General features: G+C 37.1%; 2 protein-coding genes across 12 annotated transcripts in view; one reads left to right on the plus strand and one right to left on the minus strand.

Annotated features, from left to right (window-relative positions):
- Positions 1-16,440, plus strand: part of LOC127508159 (uncharacterized) — a 448,826-nt gene that overhangs the window by 396,295 nt on the left and 36,091 nt on the right. The window contains exons 4-7 of one of the 11 annotated variants that reach the window (XM_051885865.1): positions 3,564-3,623; positions 4,000-4,059; positions 4,208-4,288; positions 4,399-7,032. The exons of 8 other annotated variants lie outside the window; for them this stretch is intronic. In XM_051885865.1, coding sequence (XP_051741825.1) covers positions 3,564-3,623; positions 4,000-4,059; positions 4,208-4,288; positions 4,399-4,454 — 257 coding nt within the window. In that variant the 3' untranslated portion in view covers positions 4,455-7,032. Of the gene's footprint in view, positions 1-3,563; positions 3,624-3,999; positions 4,060-4,207; positions 4,289-4,398; positions 7,033-16,440 lie in introns of those variants that run through there. 2 more of the 11 variants (XM_051885867.1, XM_051885866.1) reach the window with 2 other exon arrangements.
- Positions 1-16,440, minus strand: part of LOC127508119 (uncharacterized) — a 310,593-nt gene that overhangs the window by 228,915 nt on the left and 65,238 nt on the right. The window lies entirely within an intron of this gene.

Genomic DNA, 16,440 nt, shown 5'->3' on the forward strand with positions numbered 1-16,440 from the left:
CCCCAGTCTCCTGAGTTTTCTGCCTCCGTGCAGCCCCAGTCTCCTGAGTTTTCTGCCTCCGTGCAGCCCCAGTCTCCTGAGTTTTCTGCCTCCGTGCAGCCCCAGTCTCCTGAGTTTTCTGCCTCCGTGCAGCCCCAGTCTCCTGAGTTTTCTGCCTCCGTGCAGCCCCAGTCTCCTGAGTTTTCTGCCTCCGTGCAGCCCCAGTCTCCTGAGTTTTCTGCCTCCGTGCAGCCCCAGTCTCCTGAGTTTTCTGCCTCCGTGCAGCCCCAGTCTCCTGAGTTTTCTGCCTCCGTGCAGCCCCAGTCTCCTGAGTTTTCTGCCTCCGTGCAGCCCCAGTCTCCTGAGTTTTCTGCCTCCGTGCAGCCCCAGTCTCCTGAGTTTTCTGCCTCCGTGCAGCCCGTTCCAGCGTCAGTGGGTCTTTTGGTGGAGTATGAGGGGATGGACTGGACCCCGCTTTCAGACCCCTCGCCAGCCCCAGAGCCCGCTCCAGCAGCCCCAGAGCCCGCTCCAGCAGCCCCAGAGCCCGCGCCAGCAGCCCCAGAGCCCGCTCCAGCCGCCGCCGAGCCAGCCGCTCCAGCCGCCGCCGCCGCCGCCGCCGAGCCAGCCGCTCCAGCCGCCGCCGAGCCCGTTCCGACTCCAGCCGCCGCCGAGCCCACCCCAACCGCCGCTGAACCCACTCCAGTAGCCCACGAGCCCTTTGAACCCCTGAGTCTCCCAAAATATTTTTTGGGGGGGGGGAGGGTATCTGTGGGTGGGAAAGATGGGGGTGGGCTAGGAGACCCGCCAGGGCCGCCCACGGCCCCTGTCCCTCCGTGGCCTGCCAGGGCTCCTGACCCTCCGTGGCCTGCCAGGGCTCCTGACCCTCCGTGGCCTGCCAGGGCTCCTGACCCTCCGTGGCCTGCCAGGGCTCCTGACCCTCCGTGGCCTGCCAGGGCTCCTGACCCGCCCTGGAGACCTCCGCACCCGCCTGCACCCCCCGCACCTGCCTGTAGGTCTCCAGGGTGCCCACCCCCCCTCCCCGCTGTTTCATCTGAGGCGTGAGGACACGCCTTCCGGGGAGGGGGAGGTAATGTCACATTCACGCCTGCCCGGACTCCGTTTCCCAGTATCCTCCTGTTCCGCACTCCTGTTTGCACTTCCCTCATCAGTCTTCCCGCCATCTCCCCGGATTCCCAGCACCTGTTGTCCTCGTCAGCACTCCCTTTAAGTTGGACTCACTCCCTGCACTCCTTGTCTGTTATATTGTTTGCCATATGTGTGTGAAGCTGTCGTTCTGTCCTTTGATGGTATTAAAACCCTGATATTGTGGATTTCCGTATTTCGCCTCATCAATACAGCACTACACCGTAACATATAGATACATTTATATTATTTTTATAATTACTTATAAGCGGGGCACCATGAAGAGTTTTAAGGGGGGTATGCAAGACATAATTCTGGGCCCCCTTCTTGCAGATGAATTTTTTGTTTTTCTTTTGACGTTTTAATGAGAAATTGAAATAATTTATTAATTAACATTTGTATTTGTTTCAAGCAACATCTTACTTTTCTGTATTTCGGGGAAAATGGATGAATTTATGTGATTCTCTGAATTGCAGGGCAAACTCATGGCGTGTTATATCAACTAACATGATCATTAAAGGTGTATAAACGACACAACACATTCACTTCCACATATTTGACAATCGGAATATATCATATAATACATGAAAGCCTATAGTTAACAAGTGAATATTTTGAATAAAAAGGAAAAACGGAATAAACGCGATACATATCTGTCTGTGTGGCTGCATGATGTGTCACCAAAGAAATAATACGTTCTAAAATAATGTTCTAAATAAATAACGATCACTTCAAAAAACTAAATCTGGTGGTTAGAATATATAGAGCCGATTGAATATAGATAGGCTATATACCAAGCTAACACAAACAAATTCGGGAATAATGATTCAAGAATATTCTCTGAAGAATAAAGTTGTTGCACCCACACAGAAGACCGCTTTCGATACAGACTTATTGAATTAGGTCTTTTGACACATCCGTGACCAACAATCAAGAGTAGTGAGTGATTTAGGCACCTACTGCCAACAAAACAGACATTTGAAGCAGTTTTAAGCCTTGTTTACACTGCACGCATCTGCGGCGCGTTACGGCTCCGGCGAGGTTTTGTTCTGTCCTCTACATGGTGTCAACTCACACCAGAAGCATTTCAGAAGTGAAGCAGCTGGATTCACGAGACCACAAGTCTGTCTTTCCTGTCTGACGATTTTTTTTTCTTTGATTTCTTCATGTTTTTAATGGCTAAATGGTTATATTTTGTCAAACCGAACCGTGGGTGGAAACCCGAACGATTCGATTTTCTTACAGAGAACCATTACACCCCTAGTTACAGTCGTGATTTGGGGCCCCTAGTATCCTGGGCCATATGCCTGGCATACTCTGCATCCCCGTAACGGTGCCCCTGTTTAAAAGTCATGCATTTGCTTTTTCAATGTGCATGTTCATAATCCGTTATACACTGATTTATAAATGATCAAATATAAAATAGTTCCAGAGACACTTGTTTGCTGTACCAATTAGTTATTATGTCTTTAATGGCTATAGTTTGCATTAGAGGTCATGAAATTTAATTTTGATTTGTTAAAATCTGTATCTCCTCAGCCATATGGTATTGCTTAAGCAGTTTGGAATTGTACTTTAAAAATATTGTTGCAGTGTTTTGCTAGTATGTAACATTAAAAAAAGATACATTTTTTCCAACTGTTTGTATTAATGATTTCTGATTTGTTTTTTGATTACAGGAATTGTTTTTCATTAGTTAAATTAACAAGTAAACAACTTAAAATGTATAATGAGCACATCTTCATGATTTCTTAACTTTTGATTTAGGAAAATTGCATCCTATGTTTTCACTTTACTTAAAGCCATCAATGATGCATTTCTAGAGATCGGTAACTGTATTATCACTCACAATAAGTATTTATATGAACACAACACAGCTATTAACAATATATTCACTAATATTACAGAAATAAATCTGAATAAAAAGTCATTGTAACTATAATATAATATATATACTACTGACTAATTAATACTTATAAATGTATAATGAATTATGAGCATGAGCATTGAAAAGGAAAATGCATGACTTATAAAAAATAATATAAATGTAACTATAACTGTTCTTATAATGTGGTATAGGTCTTAATAAGTCTTTATAAATATGTTGTATAACTAATACTTGCTTATAAATAAGTATGAATGGAGCTATAATTCATTATAGGCATGATCTTCATGGAAAGTGTTACCGCAGGGGCTTCACTGTACACAAAACAACTTTACACACATCTTGCAAAGACTTTCATGTCTACTTGATTGGTAATCTAGGACTGTTATATAACTTTATGTATTAAAGTTCAATAATATAGTTGCATGATTGTGAACACAATGCACTTGTCAAGTGACCTCTTTTTTGAAATCTAAAATATGGTCACCCTAGATGTTAATGTCCTACAGATGAACATCTGAACATTCATCTTCTGATTCAACAGCACTGATTCCAGTCAGCAGCTCAAACTCTGAGAAGAAATCAAGCCAAACTACAGCAGCAGCTCCTACACAAGGTTCATGATCACATGATCACTGTCACACACCATCAGTCTCTCACTTCACTGGTTCACACTGGCTTTAATTAATCCATCCTTTCATTTGTACAGAGAATCAGAAGTCATTAAATACCCCAAACTCTGAGAGGACAGCAGCTGCTCAAACACCTGGATTTACTGAACAACAAGGTATTTATTCATGACTTTCTCATTTCAGTGGTTTACAGAGAAAGTGCTTGTTGAATTTTTTTCATTCACTTCCTCACACAAACAACAAGTCAGCTTAAATGCTAAAATACTACTAGAGTAAATAAACTCATTCATATATGATGATGATGATGATGTTTTTAAGTGTCATGATGTGTTGAAGTGAACTAACAGACGTGATCCACAGATCCAGCTGACACAGCATCAGAAACTGAAGTCAGTGTGACTGCTGGATCATTATTCAGAGGTACGACACGTTCATTTCTACTGACAGCTTTACACCATTAAACTATCAGTCAGTCTGTAAATGCTTCATCAATAACTGTTCATAGTTTAATCCCCTTGACTTCAGTCATGTCCAGTTTCTCTTCTTCGTCCACACATGTTTCCTGCAGTGATTGTGATTATTGTTGAGATGGCAGTGTTTGCTGCTCCTACTGTGATTCTTCTTCAGATCATCTGTGCAAGAAGAGCTGGTGAGTTTGAGCTTCACACAATCTGATGATTCACACTCATCTGATCTGGAACAATCTGCAATCATGGTAAAAACACATACGAGAGGTCAGTCCATGCTTTTATTTTGCAGGGAGGAAGGACTCGCAGCACCCAGAGGAAATAGAGATGCCTACAATATTACAATAAAATACTGCTGAGTTTGGAGACAATCTGAAACAAGATTTAAAACAGCAGAAACTCACAGAGGATTGTTCATCGTTTGATTTTCTTCTTCTCAGAAAACAGAGAAAAAACTCCCTGAAGAAATAGTGACGCCATCAAGTTTAGATTCAAATATCTTTTACGAATAAAAGGCCAGATTTATGTTCATTTATATGGTTTATGGATATTTTCCTACAGTGTTGAATGTCATTTTCTTGTGGTTCATATATAAACTGCTTTATAATATTAATACAGTAATGGACAGACTGTTTGTAAAATCCTCTCTCTGTTCTGTGTGATGAAGATGATTTGGTGATTCTCATATCTTGTCTTTTCATTCCTGTTTTTAGCATCTTTGTTCATTTTGAATGATTTCTACTAATTTTCTTAATTAAACCTCTGTAATTGTTTAATATGTCTCCTTTCCTGAGATGTTTGTCACAAATATGGTGATTCATGAGCTTGTAATGTGAGGATGAACAGCAGCAAAGATAAACTAATAGTGAAATGATTCATTCATGTTCATAATAATTCATATAACTTTATTCTGGTTAGTTCAGAAATCCACTTTGATAAACTAATGACTTTAACACACTTCATCTTCTCTCACAGCCGGTCACAAGAGCACAGTTATTGGTTTAGACTTATAAACTGAAAAGATAGAGTTGAATGTCATGCAGCACTTAAAGAAAGAAGAGGAAGTGACATCAGAATGATTGAGTGTAAACTGGTTCAGAGATGATCACTGAAACTAACTGAGTTCAGAGTAACATGTTTCTAAAGCTCAACAGTGAGATCACAGCTCTGAAAACACTACAACTGATACAACTGCCATTTTGTTTGCGTTCTGTGTCGGTGACGTCAAATGGTTGCTCTCGGTGATCTACTGACACTGTCATATTGCTATTTTTAATGCAACGCAATTCTGAATATAATATACGATGCCACATTGTGCAGCTTTTGGTTGTAATTTTCAGTCGATGAGCCACAAGAGAAGCGATGTCAGTCTTCACTGCTTTACTAGTGATAAGAGGAGAAAAGAATGGGAAGTTGTTTTGAATGTGGACGAATAAAACTTCCTAACTGTGTAGGGTTGGGTATCGAGAACCGGTTCCATTTTAGAACCGGTTCCAAATTTCAAAGAACCAGGGATTTGATACGATGCGCGCATTTCGATTCTGTTTATCGATTCCTGACTTTTTTCAGTCATTCTCGCACAGTGAACGGCAGTGAGCATTTTACAGTTGTATCTATCTGCTAGGACCTGCGACAAGGACCTTACGATCGGCACTGACTTTTGCTTCAACACAGCATTAATCTGAAGGAATGCATCGTGTTTAAGGGGCCGTTCACATGTCGCGTCTAAAAACACGTGGAAAGCGTGGCCGCGCCGCTTTCTCCTCCTTCACAAAGCGATTTCGCTCCCGTGGCGTCTGTCGTTGCTATGCAACCATGAACTGCGCTCTGCACGATGACGAGGAAGTATCAGCAAAGGATTAATTGATTTATAGCCCTTGCATTAGCTTTACTACTAGATATATTTATGGAGATGAGAAATAAAACCCAGCTGAGCTTTTGATGTTGTTACGGAAAGGCCGAAGCTGATCGGTTGATTCTTGTCACATGACCTGCGGTGCGCTTCATTCTGAAAAGCATATAGGCATGCCTGGAAACATTTGAAACAACAAACATTTGAAAAAACGCACCTACATTTGAAATAACTAACTTGCACGTGCAAAAGACGCGATATGTGAACGGCCCCTAACTCTCCCAGCCGCGAGTCCTGCTACAAAGCACCAGATGCAGCTAATATTAGCAATAGCAGCGTCACACACTCGAGTACAAAAACAGTTACAGCCTACTAGTTATAGCCTAAATGTGGCAAGAATAAGAGATAAAAACATTCTTGAAGTATTTGCTCTTTTTTTTCTCTCCATAAAAAAATATTGGAATCGGAATCAAGAATCGATAAGAAGATTCGATAAGCAGAATCGGAAATCGCTAAAATTAAAATGATACCCAACCCTATAACTGCGTCTTTGTTCTATTAATTGATCAAGACTTTTCGTTCAAAGCCCCCTTGTTTCTCGTTACCACGCCCCCTGGTTTATTCCTCGTTAGTGTGATTGTGTCCACCTGATGTGCTGTTCCCTTTATATATTGCCTCTTTCCCTCATGTCATTGCTGGTTTGTTGTGTTCATTGTGGGGTTTTCATGTTACTGCTGTTTTCCTTACTCTAGTCTTAGTCTTGTTAGTGATCTTTATTTCAGTCATAGTTAAGTTACAGCCTTGGTGAATTCAAGTCTTGTTTTGTTTTGTTATTTTGAGTCTTGCGAACATCCTGGCCACATTTGCCCATTGGCCTCTGTCCATCATGGCCTCCAGCTGGTGTGTGGTGGGCGTTCTGGTGCAATATGGCTGCCGTCGCATCATCCAGGTGGATGCTGCACATTGGTGGTGGTTGAGGAGATTCCCCCTTCCATATGTAAAGCTCTTTGAGTACCCAGAAAAGCGCTATATAAATGTAAGGAATTATTATTATTATTATTATTATTATTATTATTATTATTATTATTATTATTATTATTATTAACAAAGAAGTCAAAGAAGTTTCAAGATAATGTCAGAGGTTTTGGCTGCCCAAAGAAAGGTACCACATCTGTGCTGCAGAGGATGGCTATTGAAGAATTTACAGGTGACACAGTTAATTCGGGTTTATTTTATGACCGTTTCATTTGTAGCAGTGTTGTTTATCATTCCTGTAATAACACAGCTCTTAAAAACAGAAATATCAATGCCAATTGTTGTTTTTCAGCTTTATTTCCCCTAAAATTAATAATGATATGTTACAATGTTTTGAACTCTGATTATTCTAATGTGTTAATGCAGTGTGAGTGAACTATGCAATATAGCCAGTGTTTACTTTGCTGTAGTGGTTAAACTGCCACTTGTGACATCACAATCCGGTTGCTGCCACTTCCTGTACGGTAGAACACATTTTCTTGTGTGCTGTTTGTGTAAAATTTGTCATGGATTTGTGTTTATTGTACATTGTACCTCTCTGTAACATTGTATAAACTTATTAAAATACTTAAATTACAGTTAAAAGAGTAGCCATTTGTGCACTGCATACACTTTATTTAAAAGTGTTTAAATGGACTTTTTGTAACGAAGCGAGACTCAGGCTGAGATCCATTTGCAAGCTTTATTAGATAAGAGCGTGGTCGTACAGGCAGGGTCAGACAGGAGCAAACAGGAACAGCAAGGGACAGGCAGAATCGTGGTCAGGATACAGGCAGTAGATCAGGGCAGGCAGAAAACGTTCACAGTCCAGATAACAATAAACAGTCCAAAGGCAGGCAGCAGGGAATCATAAACAGGTAACCAGACAGGATCGATAACAGGAAGACAATAAACACAGGAAACCGCTCAGAATTGAACACAGGGTGAATCAAAACTTCGCAATGAGGTGGTGTGTGTGTAAGTCCTTTATAGTCCAGGTAGTGTGCTAAGCAGTATGTGGCAACTGGTGATTGGTGTGGAGTGTGCATGTGATTGGCAGGGAGGATTATGGGAAATGGAGTCCAGGAACTGACAGGAACAGACAGTGATCGTGACACTTTTAATGCATTTATCATTTGTTTTAATACTTTCTGAAATCAATGTATGTCCAAGTAGTGAAGTGAATTTCAAGCATGCAAGAAGTAAACTTAAAAATTACTCTAAAATTGAACTTAAAATATACTACAACTTCAGGATATTTAATAATGTATTTTGAAAGTATACTTTCAATGCATTGTTACAATGATCATTTTCAGCACACAGTTACAATATACCTAAAATATATATTTAAATAAAGTGCAAATAAATACACTTTTAAAAAATAAACAGAACTTTCACTTCAAGTATTTTTTTCTAAAATATATTTTTAGAAAATATACTAAAGTACAATTATTTTAAAGTGTGTTAAAAGTTGTATTGTGAAAATAGGTAAAAGCATGATTCTAATATACTTTTTATATATTTAAATATAGTACATTTTTGTTAGTATATTTGCAATGTACTATAGAAAAATGGAATATATTTCAAATACAATAAAGTATACTTTTTTTCCACTAGGGATGGTTTCTCCCAAGGTTTTCTTTTTTTTTTTTTGGAGTTTGGAGTTTGGAGTTTGGGTTCTTGCTGCTGTCACCTTTGGCTTGCTTAGTTGGGGACACTTGATATTCAATAGTGTTTTGATCTGCCTGCATTGACACCATTGTATGAGAACTGAACTGAGCTGGATGATGACATCACTGATGACATCAGAGCTGACGTATAGATAAATTAACTTAAATTAATAACTATTGATTCTTACAACGGAATGAATCAATACTGAATTTACTTAAGATGGACACCATTTTCTTCTGGAGCTGCTGTGCAGCCAAAATTATTCACCAGTTATCACTGTAAAGCTGCTTTGACACATTGTTAAAATAGCTATATAAATAAAAAAATGACTGGACTTGATAACTATAATGTAATGAGAGGGCGATGTAATAATTTTAGTGTTTTTTCAAAAAATATACATACTTTAAACAAAGTCATTATGTCTGTAACATAGAGATTCTTAGAGGCGAGGGAAATTGGATCCAATCAGTTTATTAAACAAAAACAATTACACGTATAGCAAGGAACATGGATAATGTCAAGTAACAAACAAAAACAGAAGCAAGGGCTCGATATCAATGTTAATTTCAGGGTTTGCTACATCATGCTACCATATATTACATATTAAGGTGCATCACCATGACCGATTGATCATTCAGTAATACTCAAAATGAATTCAGCTCGAATTAAACAACTTGTCTATTGTTAAAAAGACGGTACTTAACGCGGGTACATCGCTCCACTCAAAATATAGACTCTTTGTAGACCTACAGCATTTGAAGGGGTCGTCCTCTGGAATTGGCCAGTCGGGGTCCCATTCGTCGTCAGATTGAGACGAAAAGTCCATTTCGCAGTCCTCACGGGGTTTCATCAACTTAATGAGGTTTTGGTCATGAAGTGACATGTTCCAACAGATTGATATAGTTACGTTATCACCGGGCTTTATCACCTTGTACCACACGTTTGGGGTCACTCCATCCCACTTGTTCATGTAAAAGCTTTTACCAGCGATCCCATTCAGATCGGTCCAGATATGATTGTAGAAAAATGACCAGTCCTTGGCGGGCAAAAGCACACAAGGTGTCTGTGATGTAAATTCTTCTTCAAAAAATTCCATAGCGTAGAGTTTAACCGTACGTGATGCTTTGTTAAAAACAAAACCGCCCACATAAACATCGGCCATCAGAAATTCCTGTTTCACAAAATTTTCATCTTCATGAAGAAACTTGGTCAAACGAATCCTGTGTTTTTTCTGCCGTGCGTAAGGAATTTTTTCTTCTGTTTTAACATAACTTTCAACAGAAGTTTCAGGAGCTTGTGGAGTAGCCATTATAGCTTTGCAGACCGTTTCCTACAGCTTATTCAGTAGCTAGGGCCTGTAGGTTTTAACTAGAGAGAATGTGAACACCCGCTGTGTAACCTCTAAGCCCTGGAGGGTAAACGTCTATATAGCGTTTGAAGTCATTTTAAATGTTTTACAAGATAAAATATTTCAGAGTTCCTTGTGCTATATTCAATATCCACATACCACCCCAAAAATCTATTTCAGCGCTATTTAAAAACTAGGATTGTATAATAAAATAATGTAAAGATCTCAAGTGAAGATGATGATTTAAACCAATATTTTATTAAATCAAGCAAATGCTACGAATAAAGAGATGCCGAGAATACCTAAAGTTGACTAACATTACAGCATATTCAAGGATACAAAGTGTAAGGAAAGCAGACACACACACACACACACACACACAAATATTACAATCACACAGCAATACGTTGAAAATGTTGATATTAAAAATTGGTAAACAATTTAAAAAGCAGTGTGTTTCAGGAAAAGTGCAAACAAATCAAAGAAAACACAAATGTCTCCAAACTACATCCTAATATTTAGTCTAGCTTCAGAGTCAGATGATCACTGATAAAGACTTTGTGACTTGTGTGAAGTTTGATGAGCCCAAGAACCCTAGCACTGTTAAACATGCGGTACAATAACAATGTTCAATAGAAACTAGAATCCAACTGACTGAGACTGAGTTTGTTTCACATATAAAATGTAAATTATCTCCTTAATAACAGTTCACTTGCATTTGCTAGTTATAACTATTGACATTTACAATATGTTAAAACATTTTAGTATTCTGCTGATGAGGACAAAAAACTGTCTATCACACATTTTCATAAAAAGAATAACAAATCATTTCTGGATCAGTTCTAAAGGACAGACACCAAAAAACACTGGTGTCAAAGTATTGGTGTTGACAGAATAATAATAATAATAAAAAAGGCATGAATCACCCCACTTTTCAATTTAATTTTCAATTAATCTACTTAACTGTTGTTTAAAGACAAGCACAAAAGAACTGTGTGTCTATGTCTGTGCCGTGAAATGCATAGCTCTAAGTGCAATAGTTATAAAAGTTTGAAGTGTAATAGCTGTAATGTAACAGAAAAACAGCAAGACTCACTTTTTACGTTGATGCATTATGTGTCTTGTGACTGCTTCATAGACAGACCAGAAAGATGGCCTAAAAGAACATTACACTTTTAGTTTAAACACTCATGTAGTAGGAGTATCATTTGTTCATGTTTTTATTATGTCCTGCGAGTAGCTGCATGTTTGACCAAACTCAGAGTGCAGTCTTTATCTAAAACTGTACATATATACAAACTAATAAAAATTGTAAACAGTGTCATCTGCTAGTGGAAAAATGGCATTTACAAATTACAATCTTTTGCAATAGATCAGAAGAGAGGATTTCTGTATTATGTTTACATTATAGCTAAATATACCTTATATGTCGTACACACATAAATTTTGTACGTATAATACCTGTATAGTGATTGTTTGAATTTCTTCTTTACAAGGGTATGTAATGTTATAGTTCTCAAAATAAGCTTGCATTACAACAGCGTGACATAGACTCTAACAAAACTGTATACTATAATACACATATTCTTTAACGTCATGCTGTGATGTTGAAAGAAATGATTCATTAAACAGAATTGGTTTTGTCAGAAGTTCAGTCATACATCTAAAAAGATACTTAAATGAATGGTCTGTGTTCATCACACATGTGTGATTTGCAAAAACCTACACTGAAAGCAACCAGAGAGGAGTATTCGGCTAAAAACATATACAGACCGACGAATAAAATGCTACCAGTGATCTTGATAGTCTTTATAATGTGACTAAGACTAATGAAGGGGGTAAAAACAATAATTTATCACAATAAATCAAGAGTGAACTTCTGTATATAACACTTTTCTTACCTGATGTCACTGCTTTCTTAGTTACTAGGCCTCTTGAATTTAGATGTGAGAATTTATTGTGCTCACATAATTTGTACAAAGATCATGTTTGAGATGTATCTATAGCTTTACTTCAGTGTGTAACTTTGATTACCCTCCTCAAACTGAATGAAATCATAGCTTTCGGCTTCTGATCTAAAGCTTTACTGAAACCTTTCAGATGGTGTGAGTAATAACGTACAAATATCGTATAATACATGTTGAAAGTGTGTATAATACATGTTGACAAGTGAAAATGACCTATTCTTTTCTTTATTATGAAGCTTCAGCCAGATCCTTGTATCGCATGATTGTAGCATGTCTGAAACTTTGAAATAAGTCCCATTACAACACTACGGGAAAATGATTTTTGTCTAATAGTCTGTCAAAAGAAAAAATAAAGTGGTTTAGTCGTATTTAAAAAACAAACAAACAAACAAAAATTCTTAAAAACATTGTGTCAAAAGTATTTGGTAGCGTGATATTCTTTGTTTCATCATGTATTAACTTCATATTTATTAGACTGATAAAAGTAGTATGAACCCTTGTAGAAATAATAAAAGCACATTTTATAAAACAATGAATGGCAGTGTGTCAGAACAAACGGGTATGAATATATGTTTGCTTTTAACTTTTTATTCATACTTTAAAGTAAGATTATCTTTAAAAAAAATAAATAAAAAAATGTTGATTTTTGGTAAAACTATCTTACATATGTAGTGTTTTCACGCATTGTCATGAGCCTATCCTTAAAAGTTGCATTGTGTGAGGAACTGTGTAATATCTAATTGTTAAAAACTTTGCAGCAAAAAAAAAAAAAAAAAAAAAAATCGACATCATTCTTTTGTTTTATATTTACTAGGAATTGAAACTATAGAAATAAGAAAAATACAATCACATAGATCTATGAGACATGCGTCAACTAAAAAAAAAAAAAAAAATGCTAGTTTAAATGTATGGTTTTTAAAACACAAAACAACATATTTAACAGATATACTAGGTTTTAACAGCAAGGACATTTTCTACCACAGAGTCTGATGTGGACATGCCTGGTAGGGATTTGGCCTAATCTTTGGTTTTTAAGGGAAATTAAACAATCTCAGGAGACCCACTGAACCCTGTGGAGTCGCATCTTCTGAAAGACCCTGGCATGTGTGGATTCACTCAGTTGAAAACATGTCGTTTGTAGGGTCACTTTAGATCACTGGGGGTCAAAGGGCATCCTTCCTGTTAGTGTCATCAGTGTGACACACAGATATTTTTAAAAATGTACACATATTTTTGAGTAGATAACCGGTATTATATATTTTTGTATATTTTCAGTGAAGGGTATGTTTCCACAGTGACAAATGCCAACTTATAAGTGCCAGTCTAGATCATAGATAGTACAGAATGTCAGATGCAGAGTTCAGGCACAGCAAAATAATGTGACAACATATGACCACTTTTTTATTTGAAGTTTAAAGTAATATCATGCTTTAAAATAAGATAAGTAAAATTAAATATTCACTCAAGATACTTTTTTTCATGGGAGCAACACAGAGGAACATCTGATCTCTCTCTCTGAAAATGTGTGATTTTCTCAAAGATACGACTTTAAACAAGAGCAATGTTGAGCCCTCGTTCTGAGTTACGTTCGAGTTGTGAGGCTTCAAACACACAAACACCTTCACTTTTGGATTTTTAAAAAATCAAATTAAATATTTGCAGTTTATTTTAAAAACATACAGATTTCTTAAAACATTGTGTGTCTCATGGGCAAAAATTCACTCTGGAAAGGAGTTAGCGGTCGAACATATGCTGTGACAGAAGCTCATCTGTCTGACTCTCCCATCTCTCATTCACACTAGAGTTTATTCCTCGGAGGATCTGGGAGTGTTTTGTTTATAATACAACTTAAACTATTTACTTTTTATCATCAAGAACTGCTTCTTCAACTCTCTGAAAATGTAAGGCGTTTTCATATTTATAATTATTTATTTATTTAGCTAAAACTAAACTATGTTTAATTTGTTGAAACATTTTTTAGCATCATGTTTGATGTTACACATTTATTTAGAATCATTTCATTTAAAATAGAGATAAGAACCAGCCTGAGACGTCACAGGCTCTCTTTCTGAAAATGCTTGGTGATTTTTCTTAAGGAATTATTGAAAATGTTACACAATGTGTGAGACCCCAACATTTTATACATACACTGATAAATGAAAAATATACTTTAGGTGTTAAGTCAGATAATCAGTCTTCTAGGAAGATTTGACTTGAGACTTTTTAAAAGATGTAATTTAAACTTTTAAATGTATGCTTTGAAATAAAAGTTAGCACGGACAAAACAATGTTTCATCACCCCCTCTGTCTCAGGTTTCACAGCACGGTTGCATGAAGTTACTTGGAGAGAGAGAGATTTTTAGACTTCAACTTTATTCATGTTAAGGACATCAAAAAAAAAGTAAGGAGTGTTTTTTCCCCTGCTCTCTGAAAAACATGAGTTGTTTTATAAATAAATGTTTAATACTGTTTTAGAAGCATGTTTAATTTTATACAATTTATTTATAAACTTTTAAAAGAAGTGAATGTTATTCAATGAACTTTTTGAAATATACTAAATATACTAAACACCATTAATAGTAATCAACTGTTTGAATTACTGTGATGTGGGAGTTTAGGGATAAGTGATAGAAAATAGTCATGTCAATGGAAGGTCTCCACAAAAACATGGACATGTCCACAAAAACCTCTTATGCTTTGACAAAGTTAAAATGAAAATTCAACTCCTTGATGAACCTCATTTTGGGTGTTTAATATTTCATAAGCATTTTTCATTTAGCTAAACTATAATGAAATGGTCTCAGTAAATTTAGTAACTGTTTGTAATTCAGTGTATTATAATTTTATCACCAACTTCCTTAAAAGAACAGAATGATTGAAATGTGTGTATTCTATTTCATAAAATATACCATGTTTATTCTTTTGTTATTTTGATCCAACTGTTTCTAGACTCGTGTTGCTTATCATTTGCACAGACAGAGAGATGAGAGCGTCATAAAATGACCACAACCAAGCTGGAATGCGATGCCATCACATCACACCCTCAAATATGGCGTGTCAGAGTTCAAAAAGCCTTAAAATCATCCGTCTGCAATTTGATCACCCAGAAGACGTTCACAGGGCAACATCGCTATTCAAAATATGTGGACAAAGGTCATATCGGGCCCCGGAGGATCACCAACAATGTCAAAGGTTGATACTGGTTGATACAGGTGATACTACGGTCAACCATGGTAGGGGGATGGGGAAACTTCGTGGGTGGCCCGTGGGGGAGGGGAACGTCGTGGGTGGCCCCAAGGGTCACAGGGGTCAGAAAGGTCAAAGGTCACGATCCATCATTTTTGACAGAAGGTGCAGCATATCACTACTTATACACACACATTCTCTAATATCTATATCTATCTATCTATATATCTATATATATATATCTATATATATATATACAAACACACACAATTGTCTAACATCTATATTCTGACCTACATATCTTGTTATACATTTCCATATAGTAATATCATGGTATAGGGTTCTATCAATGTAGATCAAACGTAATTTAAATAAAAAAAAATCGCTATACAATATTCTAAACATGATATGTAAGCAATTATCTGGTGAGTTAATTTCTTTAACACATGCTCACCCCCCAACGTGGAAAAATAAAACAAGCCTCCGTCCCCTGCTGTGGGGCTGTCTTTATATAAGTCGGCCTGTTTCATATCTTAGCTACACTTTTCTGCGAGTTAAACGAAATCTTCTGCCGCTTTTTCTCCAGTCTTCGAAAAAGATGACAACGATCGGTGAGTTTCTTTTTTAATATTTAAGCTGTGGCTTTTGAAATGTATGTGTTTTAATAAGGATGGATGTATTTCATTGAAAAGAGGGGAAAAAGTTTCTACCGATTTATCATTAAATGTTTCTATCACCAGCCGGCGATCTACATTTTCTTAACGTTATTGTTTAATGACCTATGTCCGTTATTTTTGATAGCCACGTTGTTTGAATCGGTTTTCATAATTGGCGAAAGCTTTATTCATCTTTTTGTTGTCTTTATGACTTTTCTGTTTTTATGCGTTGATATTTATGGACTAGCTCGTTAAGATTGCAGCGCTATGTTTGTCACGAATTAACCGTTCGGTTGTTATTGGCAACCAAGATAACGCAACGTCATAACTCTGCGTCTATAGACCATGCTGACGTATAATTCTATGAGACAAAATGTAGTTTGTTCATTCCAATTACGCTTTGTACATGTAGTTTCTCATACACGTTAAGCAGGGGTTAATGATCCTGTGATTTTACAGTTGTGTTTTAATCTGCTAGTGATCTGCTTTTTTTTTTTTTTTTTTGATGCAATGTTTTAATTGAGATAAAATTCTGGTTTAATCAATGTTTTAATTGAAATAAATTTTGGTTGAATCTGTTTTAAATGTTATATATTTCACATACTAATGTTCTACCTTTTTCATTTGTAAAAGTTAAACA

The sequence above is a fragment of the Ctenopharyngodon idella genome, chromosome 3 (assembly GCF_019924925.1).
Source record: "Ctenopharyngodon idella isolate HZGC_01 chromosome 3, HZGC01, whole genome shotgun sequence".
Taxonomy (NCBI): domain Eukaryota; kingdom Metazoa; phylum Chordata; class Actinopteri; order Cypriniformes; family Xenocyprididae; genus Ctenopharyngodon; species Ctenopharyngodon idella.